Here is a 16,329-nt window from a genome sequence, read left to right as displayed (position 1 = left end):
CAAGTGAATCAATAGCTCCTGCAGCAGCAGGACAGGGCTCCAGCCGCACTGCCACTGTGCACTGCAGCTCAGTTCCACCCGGGGGTCAGGAACAAGGCAACTCGCAAGGACTTGCTGGGTGACTTTGTACAAGGCACTTGGCTTCTAGGGACACCTTTCAGGCCATCAAGGCAGAAATACACCTTGCGGGCCACCAAGCTATCGCGTGGTGTGGGTACCGCATGTGCAGGCAGGCCCCGGGCCGGGCCGGGGAGGAGGACCTCAGGCTCACAGGGCTTTGCTGCGCCATGGCCCCAGGCGAGAACACAGCCTTTGCTCCAACCAGCTGCCCCTTCCTCCAGGAAGCCCATGGACACCCTCTGGAGCTCTCGCCAACCCCCAGTCTATGCCTCCCTGGACTCAAGTATCCAAGACCTGGCCCCAGCAGATGGCAAAAAGGGGCAAAAGGACATGGTGCTGGGACAAGGATGGAGATCAGGGAACAGGGTCCTCGCCCTGCGCAAGCTGCCAGTAGCCTGGGAAGATACTGCCCCCTTTCACTGTGACCCACACACAGCTTCAGGCCCAAAGGGCACATGTGGGACTGGAGAGAAAGGGGGAGCAGTCCCAGAGTGTCCTTGAGCTGGACGGATGCTGCGGAATGGAAACCCCAGGGGAAAGAGGGAGTTTGGGGCCCAGGGAGGGGCTGGAAGAAGTGGAGGAGTCTGAGAGAACCCAAGAGCAGTGGGCAAGGGCTACCTGCCTGCTCAACCTGGATACTCACTCTGGAGGCTGGGCAAATTGGCATCCTCAGGTTTGGTTTTCAGCAGGTGTGGCAGCCGTGTATAGCGGTAGCCGAACCCACAGCCCTGAGGGGTGGGGTGAGTGGGAGGTCAGTGGGGCAGGGCAACCCTTCCTTCCAGCCAGCCATGGCCAGCTCCCCTCTAGCCAGGCTTACCCTCCAGAGCCGCACCAGGATCCAGTTGGTCTGGGCCCAGGGCCGCTGCTCATAGGGAGCCAGGAGGCTCCTCACCATGGCGATGCGCCTGTGAAGGCAAGGGGTGGCAGGCACAGGGTAAGGTTGGGCCCAGTGCTGTGACAGGCGGGGTGCATGCTCCACCCCCAGACCCTACTCACTGCTCCTCAGGGATCCGCTCCACCGCCCGGAGGGAGTGTGGGTAGCAGACATAGCTGGCCAGGGCCTGCATCAGCGAGTCACGGATGTCTGCTGGGACAGGCCAGGCCTCAGCAGGTACCTAGCATGAGCCCTGGCCCCCGTGCCTCCTGCCCATCTGGCCAGCATTCTGTGCAGAAAATAGCCAGCCAGAGACGCCATCCCATCCCCATCCCCACGAGCCTTCTGTAGGGCACCTCACCAGTGCCCACGATGCGTGTGTCGGCAAAGTGTTTGGCAAGGATGGCAGCCAGGCGGGTCAGGGTCTCTTCATAGCCTGCAGGGTGCGGAGTCAGAGCTGTTGGCTGAGAGCGGGGGCTGCAGAGGCAGGCACATCCCTGGGCAGAGTGGGTGGGCTTGGGTAGTGGGCTCCAGGCCTGGCTCCAAGGGCAATTCTGGGCCCAAGCCAGCACCTGGGGACTTCAGGCACGGCAATCACCAACAACCAGTGAGAGGCTAAGGCACAGACTCACTGTGGGGGAGGGGCAGGTCCTGGCAAGAGACCCAACCAAGCCCAAACCCATCTCAGCACACACACTTGATGGCTGGCTCAGTACCAAAGTGCCTGGGTACCCACGGCTCCACCTCTGAGGACAAAGCCTGCGCCTAGGCCAGCGGCGGGGCAAAGGCAGGCAGGGGCAGGCCAGACGTGGACCACCCAGGCCAGCCTGGAAACAGTGGTCTGCAGGAAGCCCCGGATCCTATGCGGCCCCTGGCACGGCCGGCTCCTTGCTGTGATCTATGGAGACAACCCACTCTGCCCTGCGCAGCTGCCACACCCTGTGGCCAGTACCAGGAAGGCAAGGTGAGAGGCCAGCTGGCTTCCAAAGCACAGCGACACCAAGAAGGAAGTGAAAGTGGGGATCCATTCTGTCCGTGTACCTCCCAGCCCCGGGAAGGAGCTGCTGGTTCCGTGGCGCTGGCACCCGGCCGGGCTCTCCGCCACGTGAGGCTTTAGCAAACGCCTGTCTGAGGCGGCAGGGCAGGAGCTGCCTCCCCTCCTCCCTCCGCAGATGTGTGCCGCTGGGCCCCGAGGCCTCAGAGCAGGACCCCCGGTGCTCACGCCGAAGGGCCCCTCCCAGCCTGAATGGCCCCGTCACCTGGGAGCTCCTCCATGCTGTGCACGGGGCCGAAGTAATTCTTGAGAGCGCTGTAGCTGTTGATGGCCACGCTCAGGTAGAACTCGGGCATGAAGGCAAAGAGAGAACCCGTGCGGTCGCCGTGCTCGATGGTCCGCAGGCAGACTCGCAGCAGCCAGTAAATGTCCAGCATCTTCTCCTGCGGGAGGCACACAGGGCGCGGCGGGGCTGCTCCAGGGAAGGGCTCCTGGGGGCGTGGCCCAGTCTGGGGACCCAGAATGGCCTCCGGGAACACGACGTGAGGACTGAGAACTGATCCCAGGAAGTGGGGGCAGTGGCGCTGGAGGACTCAGCAGGTGAGGGGGGCCCACCCTGCCTGGAAGGGCTGCGCTGTCACCCAGATCAGAACTCGGGTTTATATTTTTCAAAGGCGCAGAAGTTTTTAAGCGAGAGGGTGCCACGTGACCAGAAGTCTGTGTCGGAGCACTGCCCGGTGCAGAAGGGGCTGCTGGGGCAAGTGGGGGCAGGGGAGTGAGGAAGCGACGGCCTCATGCAGGCCCAAGACAGCAGACGAGGGGGCCGAAGGGCCAAGAACGGGGACACGCCAATGGGCGGTGGGGGCAAGGGCACTGCCGCATCAAGGGTGGGGCACACATCCACGGCCGCGGCCCGGAACGCGCCCGACCCCGGCTGGTCTCGGAAGCTAAGCAGGGTCGGGCCTGGTTAGTATTTGGATGGGAGACCACCTGGGAAGACCAGGTGCTGTAGATATAAAAAATAAAAAAAATAAGGGATTATAAGCTGACAAGGTCCTTGCAATATATGGGGTCAACCAAGGGTTGCTTTGCCTAAAAAACATAAAAAAATAAAATAAAAGAGTGCATTTCTGGGGGTGACAGAGCCCCACTGAGAGCACAGGCACTGGAGGGGAAGCAGGCCTGGTACAGGGCAAAGGGATGTGGCTTAGGACGCGTGGAGCACAAGGTGCCTGCAGATGCCCTCAGAGAGGTGGCCACGGAGGAGGAAGGTAGAAATGCGGTCTGGAGCTCCAAGGGGAAGATGCTGGGAAGGCAGGAGGCAGCGTGACTGCTGGTGAAACAGAGGTCACAGGAAGCAGACAAAACCTGCCACGGGCCCTGTTCCCCACAGTATAGTTCCCAGACAGTCTGTCGGGATCCCACAGAGGGGACTAGAGTGAGCCCCCAGACCGCACCTCTCGGGGAGGCGCTGGAGTATCTGGACTGTACACCAGCTCTCTGATGCTCTCAAACCTAAGACCCCGAGGAGATGTAAGCCAGATGTCAGAGAGTGGGCCTGGGCCTGGGCATGCACATGGTCAGTGAGCCAGAAGGCCAGGAAGACGGCAATGGCGCCGATGCAGTCAAGGGGCCACTGTGATGGGGGTAGAGGTATGTGTGCACCTGGGCTGGAGGGGGTGGGGCTTGAGAGAGACCCTGTGAGAAATGGAGGAGACTGTGCTGAGGCCAAAAGTAAACGAAAGATGAGCTAAGACAGAGCAGGAGGAGGGCGTGGGGACTGTACCTGGATGCAGAGTCAGGGCAGGGCGTAATGGGCTTTTTCCTTTACTGACGGGAGAAACTGAATGAGGAGGCAGCAGAGTGAGCACTGAAGATGCGGGAGGAAGAAGGCACTTGAGCATAATAAGGGCTATACTATGACGAGCCTATAGCTAACATCACGCTGGAGGCTTTCCCTCCATGAGCAGGATGCAAGGCAAGGGTGCCTGTTTTCACCACTGCTATTAACAGTACTGGAAGTTCCAGTCTGTGCAATTGGGAAAGGAAAAGAAATGAAAGGCCTCCACGTTGGAAAGAAGGGAGTCAAATTATCTCTGTTCACAGATGACATGGTCTTATATGTAGAAAACCCTAAAGATTACACACACACACACACACACACACACACACGCGCGCGCGCACACACGCACACTCAAATGATTTTTGACAAGGGTGCCGAAGACTAGTCTTTTCAATCAATGGTACTGGGAAAACTGGATATCCACATGCAAAAGAGTAAAGTTGGACCATTGCTTCATATCATACAAAAATTAACTCAAAATGGATCAAAGACCAAAACTTATGAGCAAACACTACGAAACCCTTAGAAGAAAATAGAGGAGAAAATCTTCACGACCTTAGATTAGACAATGATTTCTTGGATATGACAAGAAAATCATAGTCGAGAAAAGATAAAATAGATAAACTGGACTACATCGAAATTAAAAACCTTGCATCAAAGGGCACCATCAACGGAGTGAAAAGGTAACTCACAGAATGGGAGGAAATATTCATAGATCATAACCGCGTAAGGGGTTAATATCCAGAATACATAAAGAACAACTACAATTCAACAACCACCACCAAAAAAAACAATCTGATTAAAAAATGGGCAAATAGAGTTGCATAGACATTTCTCCAAAGAAGAATGGCCAGTAAGCACATGAAAAGATGCTGAGCATCACTAATCATTAGGGGACTACAAACCAAAACAACAATGAGATACCACTTCATACAGGTTAGGATGGCCATCATATTAACCCATTTCCGGTTTGCCCCGAGAATACTCGCCGGTGCTTGCCACTGCAGCGTCTACCCCGAGGTAACTCGTGGGTTACAGTCCTAACCTCACCCCTGAAGTGTCCCATGAAATATCTCACTTTTACTTTTGTGTCACTTTTGCACACTGATAGTTTTTGAAAACAAATGACATCATTCTATTTATAGTATTCTATTTCCATTTACGAAATATAATGATTCTCGATTGCTGAAAACACAGATCCTAGAACACGTCGCATTCCCACGCATGATGTTAAATTAATGCTGGAAGTGAGCTGCACTTTTTTTTCTAAATGGGAAAAGAGTTAAAAAAAAAAAAAAAAAGTAACAAGCATTGGCAAAGATGGGAAGAAACTGGAACATTTGAGCCCGGCTGGTGGGACTGGAAAACGGTGGAGCGACTGCGGAGAGCAATACAGCAGTTCCTCGAATAATTAAAAATAGAACGATCATATGATCCAGCAATTCTACTTGTGAGCATAGACCCAAAAGAATTGAAAACAGGACCCTAAAGAGACATTTGTACACCCGTGGTCAGAGCAGTATTATTCACAATAGCCCCAAAGTGGCAGCAACCCAAGTGTCTATCAATGGATGACCAGATAAATGAAACGTGGTATCACGTACAATGGAATGTTATTCAGCCTTAAAAACGAAGGAAATCCTGACATGTGCTTCAACGTGGACGAACAGTGAGAACATGATGCTAAGTCAAATAAGCATAAAGACTAACACTGTGTACGACTGCACTTGAATGAGGGACCAAGAGAAGTCAAATGTATAGAGACGAAAAGTAGAAAGGTGGCTGCTGGGGCCTGGGGGGTGGGGTGCGGAGTTAACGGGTGTAAGCGCCAGTCTGGGGAGATGAAGCAGGTCTCCTCACAGACCTCCGTTTCACAGCCACGTGGACCCACTTAGCGCTACTGAACGAACGGGACCTTCAAACGACTAAGATGGTAGGTTATACATTGTATCTTGCCACAACTTTAAAAATCGGCCAAGATGATAAGTTTTAAGTTATGTCTATTTTATCACAATTTAAATAGAAGAAGAAAAACGTACAGAGATGGGAAGGCAAGGTTCCTAAGAAGGAGCTAGGGGAGGGAGTGCCCAGGGAGATGGACAGGCAAGGCCTGTGCGGAGAAGGGCCCTGGCGGTGATCTTCCTGGCGGGGCTGTCGGCAAGGTGGTCTTCCCGAGAGAGACAGGAAGGGGTGGAAGGCGGAGGCTGTAGGGTTAGGGAGGAGCTGCCAAGAGAAAGAGCAAGGAGAGCTGGCAGGACAGAGATGGGGACACCAAGGGCCTGGGTCCACGGCTATGGGGGCGGGGCCTGCCCAAGAAGGTAGACGGCTGCCCTGGATGGGCGCCTCAGGGGCAACCAGGCGCTCGCCAGAGGGAGCGGTGCCAGGACGGGGGCTGGGGGGAGGAAACGAGTCCGAGGGTCGGGGGCCTGGGGGTCCAAGGACGGTCAGAGGGAATGCACCATCTGTCCGTGCGTCCTTCTACCCCTGGAGGCCGACTGCCCTGGGGAGGCAGAGCCTTGGTTTTCTGGTTCGCTGCTGAGTGGCCCCAGCGTCAGGACGGCAGCTGGCATACGCCAGGCTCTGGGCACATGTTATTGAATGAATGAGTGAATGAGGGAGTGGGAACAAGCCCGTGGCCTCAAGGCGGGAGGCAAGTCTGAGAGAAGATGTAGAGGGAGGGTGTGGCTTGGGAGAGGCCTCGACAAGCCCCAGATGCATGGTGGGGGGGCGGTCATGAGGGGAGGGGCAGCAAGGCGGGGAGGAGGGGAGAGACAGGTTCTGTTCCTCTAGGAGAGGGTTTATGAACTGGAGGGGAACTGGGGAGTCTCGAAATGGCATCTACTCACGTTCATAGGTTATGAGAGGGCCTGGATCATGGCATGGGGCGGTAAAAGGGAGGATGAGGAGCAGGGAGGGGGCCCACGTGTGCCAGAGGCCCGGGCAGCAGGGAGCATCGAGGGGCCGGCATAGCTCTGCCGGATCTGCGAATGGTCGGTGAGACTGGAGAGGCCGCCTGCTCACCTGGGAGTAGACGGTGGCATGGACCCAGGCCAGACGGCGACTCAGGTGGTCCAGCTTTTCTGAAAAAACTTTCTGGCTCTTGGTCAACTCCGCAAGGATGTCCTTCCTCTGCCACCCAAGGAGAAAGGAAGATCAGACCCACCCTGCCTTCCCCAGGCAGCCCTCACAGGGCCCCACTGGTGCGTGCGGCAGGCAGAGGGTCAGGCAGACCCGGCTCCACTCTTCTAATGCCCCCTGCCTCTGTCCCACTGTCGAAGCCAAGCAAGCCTCCGAACAGGGCCGCGGCCATCCCTCAGAATGAAAAAGTTAGATGCAGCTGGGGGTCTGTGAGTCCCTGGCCAGGACACCCCGGGGATTCCACACCGAACTGCAGCTCCAACAGCTGCTCTCTCCCTGGCCAAGCCCAGGGCTCTGCGGATAGCTGGGGACAGGCGGCCTGCCTGGGCCTGCCTGGCCCCGTTCCCCAGGCCGGGAGAGCCACAGGAGGGGAGCGGGGGAGCCAGGCCCCGCTTCCTGCTGACTCTGCAAGTGACTGAGGAAGCACTCAGGGTCGAATCCATAATTGATGAGTGTGGGTATGCATCAGCACTTAGCAGGCCGGGGTGGGGGCACCTTGGCACAGGCTTTGGCTGGTCGATAGGGCTCTGGCTGCGCCCAGCCTTGGCACCAGCCCCACCTCTCACGGACATGGTATGGCGGGGTGGGGGTGGGGGGGCGCCAAGAAAAACTGTTGGGGCAGCAGGCAGGGGCAGGGTTAGGCCAGGCCAGATTTCCTTTGTGGACTGACCTAGGGACCTGGGTAAGGCACTCCTCTGCCACACCCGCCCTTGCAAAGACCCACCCACCTGTGCAGGCCTTACCCGTTTGGGGCACCTGCGGAGCTTGTCCTCTGTGTCCCTCAGAGCCATTGCATACTCACTGACATCGTCGGACACACCCACCATCTAGAGCAAGGGAAACGGCACGTCCACGGTGACCCTCGGGCGCCTCACCCAGGTTTTTCCAGACCCAGCCCGGACCCCAGCCCTGCCAAACGCCCAACCTTAGGTCCAAGACGGCCCCCTCCCCTAAAAGTCAAGCAGGTCGGGCCTAAGCACTGGCAGGAATCGGTGTCGCTGTGGTACACGCTCCCGTGCCCAGTCATGCCCAGGCAACCCTGCAGGGCTGGGCGCGTGTGTGGGCGCACACACACGCTGCACCCGAACATGCAGAACCACACGACATGCGCCCGGGTCAGCGGCTTGAGACCTTGCCCAGCTGCTGGTGAACGCTGAGGTTGTACATCATCACAGCGCCGTCGAGGACTTCCAGCAGCGAGTTCTCGGTGAGGGGCTGCTCGGGCTCCTCGGGGGGCCGCCCCAGCAGCAGGCCCTCGTTCCAGTGGCTGCCCTCAACTAGGGAGTGAGGGAAGGGCAAGGTCAAGGTCAGAGGCCATTGGAGTTCTCTCCCCTGCCTGCTGAGCCAGGATGGGCCTCACACCAGGAGGAAGCCCTTTCCCCTGGGCCCCGGAGGGACCTGCAGGGAGAACACGGGGGAGGGGGAGGGGCGGGCAGCTTCCTGCAGCTCCAGGGCCTATTTCTGTGGAATCGATTTCCTGCCCTCAGAGTGCACTTCCCACGCCCTTGAGAGACTGTCAGGCCACAGGACAGGGAGACAGTGGGGGGGTGTCCTGGCTCTGCCCGGGGCGGGGAGCTGTACACAGAGCCCGTCGAGTCACGCTGGCCCTGCCCTGCCGGACACCTACTGTCCTCCCGCGTCCGCTGCTCTGCGCTCAGCGTGCGCACTTTCACTTTCTCCGAGGTGCTCAGAGGCCGCCGCGGGGTCATCAGGCTCACGGCTGCTGTGCTGAGGAAGCGGTTGGCTCGGCCCAGGGTTGGAGAGCTGAGCCAGCCGGGCCGGGGCAGAGGCAGCGCGCCCCCAATGGCCAGGGCCTGCGTGGGGCGCTGTGGTGGAGAGAGGAGGCCAGACACCACTCAGCCCCCCACGACCCCCCAGGACTCGGGCCCACTCGGGGCTCCCGTGATTCATGGGGCTGCGGAACGGGAAGGGAAGCTTTGTGCCTCCACCCATGGTAAGGGCACCTGCCCGGTGGGAAGCTCCTTGCCTGCACGGAGGGGGAGATGGCCCTGGGTGACACCCCTGCCCGCATGAGACGGACAGCCTAACGTGAAGCCCCCAGCCTGCCCCCACCGCGGCACCTGGGCCGCAGCCGGAGCTGGCTCTTCGTCTTCGTCCAGGTCATCCATGGTGGCCGCCTGGAGCTCCAGGGGGTCGATCAGGATGTTGGCCTTGGAGGCGAGGTCGTCTGGAAAGCATGGCAGAAGGTCTCGCGGGCCCCGTTTACCACTGTGCCCGCACCCTGCCCCGCCACTGACTCCAACAGCCTTCGCTGCGCATCCCAGGGCCCTTCGTCGTGCAGGGATCTGGCAGCAGGAGGCGACCCCAGCACACTCCCCTTGTCACTCCGTCCTTGTGTCCCAGGACCTCGCGCTCTCCTGCCCTCTCCCCACCCACTTCTCTTGGCTGCTCCGTCACGTCCTTCCTTGTCCTGCCCTATAAACAAGAGGAGACCCAAGGCTGCCTAGGCTCTGCTGGCCTCACTGTGCACGCTCCCCAGGGGGTCCACCGTCTCCACCTCTAGACCAGGCCCCGGTCCTGGCTGCGTCCCTGGGCACCTCAAACAGCCTCGTCATCCCAGCCTCCTCCTGCAGCCCCCCTCCCCGATGGTGCCCCATCTTCTCGGTCTCTGGAGAGACGCCTGGGGTCATCGCCGACTCCTCTCCTTCAGCCTCGACCTCTCCCTACCTCTCGTGTTGCCTGGACAACTGGCTACCCTCTTTCTTGGCCCTCTCGCCCCATTCTAAACAAGGCGGCAGCCGCAGGGGGCGTCTTACAACACACATCCTCAGCCTCACTGCCCTGGAATGAGCCTACACTGCCGTCCAGCCCGCAAGGCCCTCAGACCCTGCCCTTGAGACGCCGTGGCCTCGTCTCCCGTGGCTCCCTGCTTGGCACTTCCCCTCCAGCACGCCGGTTTCCGTCTCCGGGCCACGCCGGGCCACTGCTGGCCTCCCTGGCTGTGCCGGCGCTGAGCTCGCAGCCCTCTGCACTGGAGCCACTTGTGTTCTTCCTGAAATGCTGCTCGGGCAGTCACTACGCGCATCCCCCTCCCACCCCAGGGACCTCTCCAGGATTCTGTGGTTCCCCCCTATGTCAGCACACACGCCCCCATTTTACTATAAGGCTCCAAGACGTCCCCTGGGGTGGGTGCTTGAGGAAAGGGGTAGCGGGACCCCAAACCAGGGGGCAGAGTGAGCAGATCAGCGAGCCGCTCAGTGCCTGAAAAGGTCTATACGTGGGCGCCCTCTGGTGGACCGAGGACAGCACAGCACTCATCGCAGAGCCGGCTCAGGGCCTACCCTCCCACCCAGCCTGACTTGCTCATTGCCCGCAGGTCTGCACACACCTTTGAGGGTCTTCCGCAGGTGTGAGAGGAGGCCTCCAAGGCGCTGCAGGTCGAAGTAGTCCACCTTGCCATTATAGAAGATCTGGGGCGGGATGTAGGCCTCTGGGGGGCGTTGGGAGGCCAGGCCAGCAGTCAGAGCTCAGTAGGAAGACCTTCCCAGAGGCCGCCCCTCTACGCTGACCTAGCACAGAGGGGACCCCTGGCCTTGGCCACCTACCCACCCAGGCATATGGTGTGGCCTCTCCCATAATCCCCCCGCCTCCACCATTTCAGATCGGCTCCAGGACTGCGCAACTGGGGATGAAGGGGCCCTTCTTGGCTGTGAGTCACTCAGGGGACAAGGAGAAGGTCCCAGCTCAGTCTGGTGGAGTGTTCCCCCATCCAGGGCACATAGGGCTCCACCTGACCCTAGAAGACTCTTTCCCGCAGAAATATAGGGCCCCAGCACCTCGGATCCCACCCACAGTGTCCCCTACAACGGACTGCGCAGAGGGCTGGGCAGGCTGGGACCCATGAAAGGAGCCTCGGGCTGGGGCAGTGCGAGCATGGGCTCGGCGGTCTCAGGGTGCACGGCTCCTGCTGCCCCCGGGGAGACGCTGCCCGCTGACGGGGTAGACTCAACTGGGCAGGAGGCCTCGGACAGCTACCGCCACGCTCACCCTCAGCCCGGCGCCCCACATCAATGCTAGGGCCTGCCCTGCACCTGGTCCTGCCCATGCCCCAAGACTGGAGGCCCTGGCATCACTCACCCCCACTGAAGGAGGCGTGCGGGTTCGAATCCTTGTACTCATCCCAGTAGTAGCGCAGGGCAGAGATGAGACGGTGCAAGAAACAGACCATGTACTCAGGGGGGCAGAGCATAGGCATGTTCTGTGGGCACAGGGCGTAAGGCATGCGTCTGTGCCGGCGGAGCCCAGCCGCTCCTCATCCCAGGGCCTGCCCCAGGACCCCGGGCTGGGAAGGAAAGCCGGGCAGCCGAGGAGCAGGGCTCGGCAGGGATGAGGAGAGCTGAGAGGCGCCAGGAGCCGAGGCGCAGCCCCTGCCACGCAGCTCAGGGCCCATGGTCGGCTGGCCTCGTGGACACCTACCCCCCGGCCGCTGGCATTCTCCTGCAGAAACTTTCGGAACTTGGTCAGGAAGATGTACCTAGAAGCTTCACCCTTCAGGGGAAGGAGAAATGAAGCCGTGATGAGCGGAGGATGCTGGCCCGGGCTGGACTAGCTCGCGCCCGTGCCTGAGCCGGAACCCTGCTGCGGGGACCTGAGCCAGCCAGCCCCGCTCCCCACCAGGGACCCACGCAGGGGTCTGGGAGCCACTCACCCCATTGTCTTTATTGTTTAACAGCAGCTTCAGGATCTGGACCTGCAGTTCTTCCACCACTGGGGGCGGGGTGGGAAACACCACTCTGAGCCCTCAGGCTCCCAGGGGCGGGGCAGGGGACCGGGTTTGGGTGGGGCTGCACCGGCAGGATCCCCGAGCCCAGCCTGGGCACGGCCGCCACCTCGCGCCCCGAGGACACACGTGCACGCACGCCGCAGCCCCCAGCACCTGACCTTCGATGCGCTTCTTCAGCCTCTGGCAGCCCCGCTCGTAGGCGCGCCGCCGCTGCCGCTGCTCCGCGGTCTCGTCCTTCGCCTCCTTACCGTCTTTGCCCTGGGCGGGGGCAGGGAGGAAAGGCAGCGGGGCTCGTCCAGGACTGGCCCCGCCTGCCACCCCCCCCCCTCCCGCGCAGGGCCGCGGCTGAGGAAGGGGCCCCTCTGCTGTGTGTGGGGGGCGGGGCTCAGGCACCCTGGGCGGGCCCTCACTGACCCAGCCACCCCTCGGGGCCCACCCACCTCCCTGCCCGAGTGCGGCCACCAGGTGGTGGGGATGAGCTCCTGCAGGCCGGCCTCCTCCACACGCAGCGGGCTCTTGATGTAAAAGAAGACGGCGGACCGGAGCACGTCGAAGCTGGCGCTAGTCAAGGCGGAGCTCTGCTCACAGAAGGGGGCCTCGCGGGATGCCCTGCCCGAACGCGCCCACCACGGCGCCCCCACCCCTCACGTGCCACCGCTGCTCTGCCCCTCTCCCCGGCCGACCACAGCTCTGAGGCCTGCAGCCGTCAAGCCCCCCAAGCCTGAGCTCCGACGAGGGCACAGTCAAGGCTGGCCACAGGGACAGATGACTGTGGACGGGCTGGGAAGTGGGCCTGGAGGCCTCTCCATCTCTCAGCTTTGTTTCTGCCTCCTAGAGGCTGAAGACCCCAGAGAGAGGAGACAGCCAGCAACTCCGGCTTCCCAGCTGGGGGCCCAGAGCTCCGCTCTCCCTCCTCAAGCCGCGCATCCTCGACATTCGGGGAGCAGGGAGCGCTGGCTCCTGGGTACTGTGGGAGCCCCGCCTCGCGGGGAACGCAGATTAGAAGTGCAGTGCTTCGGCTGAAGGGGCGGGCCCTGCTGGTGCCTGCACACCTCCATGCGGCCCGTGAGTCCGCAGCCATCTGGGGAGCCCAGCTCGGGCTGGCCAGCCCGCCTGGACCTTGGCCCTATCCTCCCCGCTCTGCGGAGAAGGCGCTGGGAGGGCTCGTCCTAGAAGAAAGACTCACATACTAAGTGGCTCTGGTCTTCCTGAGCCTCCCTGGGGACTCCTGGGCAGGGGCACACGGCCCTCCCTGGCCTCTGCTGACCCCAGAGGGTACCACATGTCTGGCCTGCCTGGGTGTAAGGGGAGGATACAGGACGTTGCTAAGCAGAAACTTGCGGGACTTCTCGTGCCTCAGGATGGCGATGGTAAGCCGCAGGTAGTGGATCTGTGGGGAGGGGGTGCTCAGAGTGGGCGGGTGAGGCCCGGGGGGCTCGGGGCAGCAGCAGGAGTGCCCACCTGCAGGCTCAGGTCTGGGACGATGGGCGAGAACCGGTACAGCCGCAGCAGGGACATCATCAACTGCTTGAGGCAATCGTGTACCTCGTAGTCCTAAGGGAGAGATGCCAGGCTGCACAGCTACCGGGCTGGGGGCAGGCTCCAGGACGGCCGTTCCCAAGAGCCCCCTCCTCAGCGGGGCCGGGCAATCCGGCCTGAGCCTCACCTCCATGAAGAGCCACAGCAGGTCCAGCACCTGGCGCACCACGGACTGCGCCTGGGTGGGGGTGCCCGCCTCCACGGCGCCCAGCAGGAAGCTCATGAGCACGGCCTCCACCAGGTACACCTTGCGCTGCACCAAGGGCGGGCGCTGGTCAGGAGGGAGCCTCCCAGCCCACGCAGGACACCCCCGTCCTGGCACGTGGCCAAGGCCACAGGCAACCCCAGGACACAGATGAACCCTTCTGGGGTCTGACTGAGACGCGAGGGCCGCTGTCCCTCTGGGGTGTTGCACATCTGTCCCCTTGGCCCATGAGGTCATTACGCCTCCATCTTCCTTCTAGGACATCCCCTGAGACCCTTAGCGGGCAGTGTCTCCTCCCTTGCTGGGTGGCACCCTTGCGGTCTGAGGGCTCTGTCACTTGGGGCCCCGGCATCCCAGCCCCCTGCGCAGGCACGTCTCCGGCGCCTGCCGCCTCCCCTCCCTCACCAGGAGCGGCGCGAAGCGATGGAAGATGTGGGCCAGCGTCAGGAGGACAGTGGGCTGGCCCTGCAGCTGCCACTCGGAGCTCTCCTTGTCCACCAGCCGCCCTTCCTGTGTTGGGGAGGAGAGAGGCCTGTGAGGGCCGGAGGGTGGTGGAAGGCCCCCGGCTCCCCCGGCCCGGACCCCGGCTCACCACGGCGTCCAGCTCCACCCTGAGCACCGCCCGGAAGCAGCCCAGCAACTTCTGCGCCCGCGCCAGGTCGGCACGCGGCGGGTCCTGCAGGGGCCGGTAGCCCGCCACTGGGTAGGTGTCGCAGAGTTAAGCCAGTGCCACTGGCCCTGTGGCCCAGACGCAGTCGCCCCTCCCCACTGAGCCCCCTGAGGAGGGGCCCTGGCTCCAGGGCAGGGCCGTGTGGTCACCTGGCCTGCTTCGCGTCACCCTCTCCCACTCACTTTCCGTGGGGCGACACTTTTGCCACTTTGCTTTTCACTCGTTCAACGGGGGCGATAGTAGTTCCCACCCAACAAGGTTGCCACAAGAGCTATCGTCCTCGGCACCCACGGCAGCTGTATCCGGCTTCCTCCTCATGGCTGCCGGGGCCCACCGCCAGCCCACGGAGCTCCTGAGGCAGGAAGCCCCCCTCTCGGCTTCCCCAAGACTTTCCGAGCAGCCTCACAGCCCTCTTCCCAAAAGGATATCGGAGAGGACGGCTGCCGAAGTTGAAGGCCACGGACTCCTTGAAGGAGAGGCTGATGGCTGGGAAGTAGGCCATGCCTGGGCCTCTGGATAAGTCCTCAAAGGCAGTGCCCAGTGACACACCATTCCTGGAGCAGGAGAGAGGAGCTGTGAGCCAGCGCTGAGAAGGATGTGCTGGCACGGGCCAGTGAGCAGCCTCTGCTGGGGCTGTCCACCCTCGGGCCACCCCTCACAGGGTGGACTGAGAGCAGCCTGGGGAGGTCGAGGCTAGGTGTATGGAGAGAGGCGGGAGACTCACAGGGAGAAGGACAGTGTGCCATCGTCCAGGTCGATCAGGCAGCTCACGATGTCCCCCGCTGCCCACGCCTGCCAGGGGAGGAGGCCTTACATGTGCACGGAAGCCCAGCAGCCTGCCCACTCTGCCCCCTAGGCTGTGTCTCCACCGCCGCTCAGGGGAGACTGGCCCCGAGTACAGGGGACCTGAGTCCCTGCCCCTTCCCTGCTGCCCCAGAGTCCCTCACGGCTGCCCAGTGGCTTCTGCCAAGCTGCGGGGACGGGCACGGGGCAGGTGGGCCTGGCCCTCACCTTGCCGTAATTCGTCGTGGTCACATTCCACTTGCGCACCCGGTTGCCGTCGTAGGCATAGGAGTTGTGTGTGTCTCCAACTCCCTCCTGGGGAGGAAGGTCCGTGAGGTCCAGGGGCAGTGGGCAGGGGCTGGGCAGAGCCCACCAGCATCAACCTCAGACCCACATGGCTCCAGAGAAGGGGGCTAATGCTCTGATAGAAGGACTGAGGGCTGTTTCTCTGGGCTGGGTGGCCCTGGCGTGGGGCAGGACGTTGTCAGAGGGTAGTCGGCTGAGGGTCCTGGGCAGACCCTCCGCAGTCTGGGGGCTGCAGTAGCAGGTGTCCCTGGGGGGGCCGCGCCCCTCCCACACGAACCTCCTGATTGAAGCGGCAGTTGATGGTGCACCAGCCGATCTGCATGAGCCCCTGGGAGGAGATGAGCACCTCGTAGACCCATTTCCCTGGGAAAAGCCAAGTCAGGCCCAGCAGGTAAACGAAGACGGCCTCCGCCATCAGGCCTGGGCCCTTGAACCTCCCCGCACTCGCTGGGCTGCAGCGGAGCATGGCCTCACCTTTGTACACGCACGTGGTAGAGCGGATAGTACCAAAGTTGCTGTGTCCGATCACCTGGGTGGAGAGCAGGGGTGGAAAACCTCCTCCCGGGCACCCAGAGGGCCCCACTCCCCACTCAGCTCGCCTTGGCGGTGCGTGCCCGTCACGGCCAACGCCACCCATGCCTGGACAGGACGGGAGGGCCTAGGCCTGTGTCAGCAGGGACTCTGGGTCAGGAGCATGATGGGAAGGGGCTCATGGCTATGTTGGGAAGAACTTGGCGCTGAGGTCCCACCAAGAGGGTTTCAGGGCTATGTCAGGAGGGTTTGGGGGCTAAGGACTCAATGGGCCACATCGGCAGGGGTCTGTGGCTGTGATTCGTCAAGGAAGGTAGACGCCAGGGCCACATGAAGAGGATCCAGGGCTGTCAGGAGGGCCCTGAACTGGGGCCCCGTGCCTTGTCCTCACTCACCCCTAGGAGGTCATCATCCACCAGAAGAAGCCCCTCAAAGCCACCTGTGTGGTCCAGGACCACAGTGGATGGGCCGAGCCGCCCTTCAACCTGTCCTGAAGGGAGGAGAGGCAGATGTGGGGTTGAGCAAGGCACAGGTGTGACAGAATGCAGAACACAAGTGAGCTTACCAGGGGGTCCCCAGGGC

General features: G+C 61.6%; 1 protein-coding gene and 1 pseudogene across 10 annotated transcripts in view; one reads left to right on the top strand and one right to left on the bottom strand.

Annotated features, from left to right (window-relative positions):
* Positions 1-16,329, bottom strand: part of RNF123 (ring finger protein 123) — a 28,579-nt gene that overhangs the window by 6,012 nt on the left and 6,238 nt on the right. For all 10 annotated transcript variants that reach the window (XR_004950578.1, XM_036219771.1, XM_036219770.1 and 7 more), the window contains 27 exons: positions 16,143-16,237; positions 15,691-15,745; positions 15,494-15,579; positions 15,139-15,225; positions 14,852-14,919; positions 14,556-14,681; positions 14,050-14,164; positions 13,863-13,967; positions 13,380-13,505; positions 13,175-13,267; positions 13,030-13,103; positions 12,154-12,268; positions 11,872-11,971; positions 11,639-11,697; positions 11,407-11,478; positions 11,068-11,188; positions 10,319-10,420; positions 9,051-9,157; positions 8,597-8,795; positions 8,101-8,246; positions 7,713-7,796; positions 6,853-6,960; positions 2,254-2,431; positions 1,356-1,430; positions 1,117-1,204; positions 938-1,025; positions 764-848 (listed from right to left, as the gene is read on the bottom strand). Coding sequence is in view for 9 of the 10 variants with exons in the window: in XM_036219771.1 (XP_036075664.1) it covers positions 764-848; positions 938-1,025; positions 1,117-1,204; positions 1,356-1,430; positions 2,254-2,431; positions 6,853-6,960; positions 7,713-7,796; positions 8,101-8,246; positions 8,597-8,795; positions 9,051-9,157; positions 10,319-10,420; positions 11,068-11,188; positions 11,407-11,478; positions 11,639-11,697; positions 11,872-11,971; positions 12,154-12,268; positions 13,030-13,103; positions 13,175-13,267; positions 13,380-13,505; positions 13,863-13,967; positions 14,050-14,164; positions 14,556-14,681; positions 14,852-14,919; positions 15,139-15,225; positions 15,494-15,579; positions 15,691-15,745; positions 16,143-16,237 (2,757 nt within the window). In the remaining variant the exon portion in view is untranslated. The remainder of the gene's footprint in view (positions 1-763; positions 849-937; positions 1,026-1,116; positions 1,205-1,355; positions 1,431-2,253; positions 2,432-6,852; positions 6,961-7,712; positions 7,797-8,100; positions 8,247-8,596; positions 8,796-9,050; positions 9,158-10,318; positions 10,421-11,067; positions 11,189-11,406; positions 11,479-11,638; positions 11,698-11,871; positions 11,972-12,153; positions 12,269-13,029; positions 13,104-13,174; positions 13,268-13,379; positions 13,506-13,862; positions 13,968-14,049; positions 14,165-14,555; positions 14,682-14,851; positions 14,920-15,138; positions 15,226-15,493; positions 15,580-15,690; positions 15,746-16,142; positions 16,238-16,329) is intronic.
* LOC118602597 lies at positions 2,887-3,003 on the top strand (annotated as a pseudogene).

This window comes from Rousettus aegyptiacus, unplaced genomic scaffold, assembly GCF_014176215.1.
Source record: "Rousettus aegyptiacus isolate mRouAeg1 unplaced genomic scaffold, mRouAeg1.p scaffold_m13_p_4, whole genome shotgun sequence".
Lineage (NCBI taxonomy): Eukaryota > Metazoa > Chordata > Mammalia > Chiroptera > Pteropodidae > Rousettus > Rousettus aegyptiacus.
This window is presented reverse-complemented; position numbering and strand designations above follow the sequence as displayed.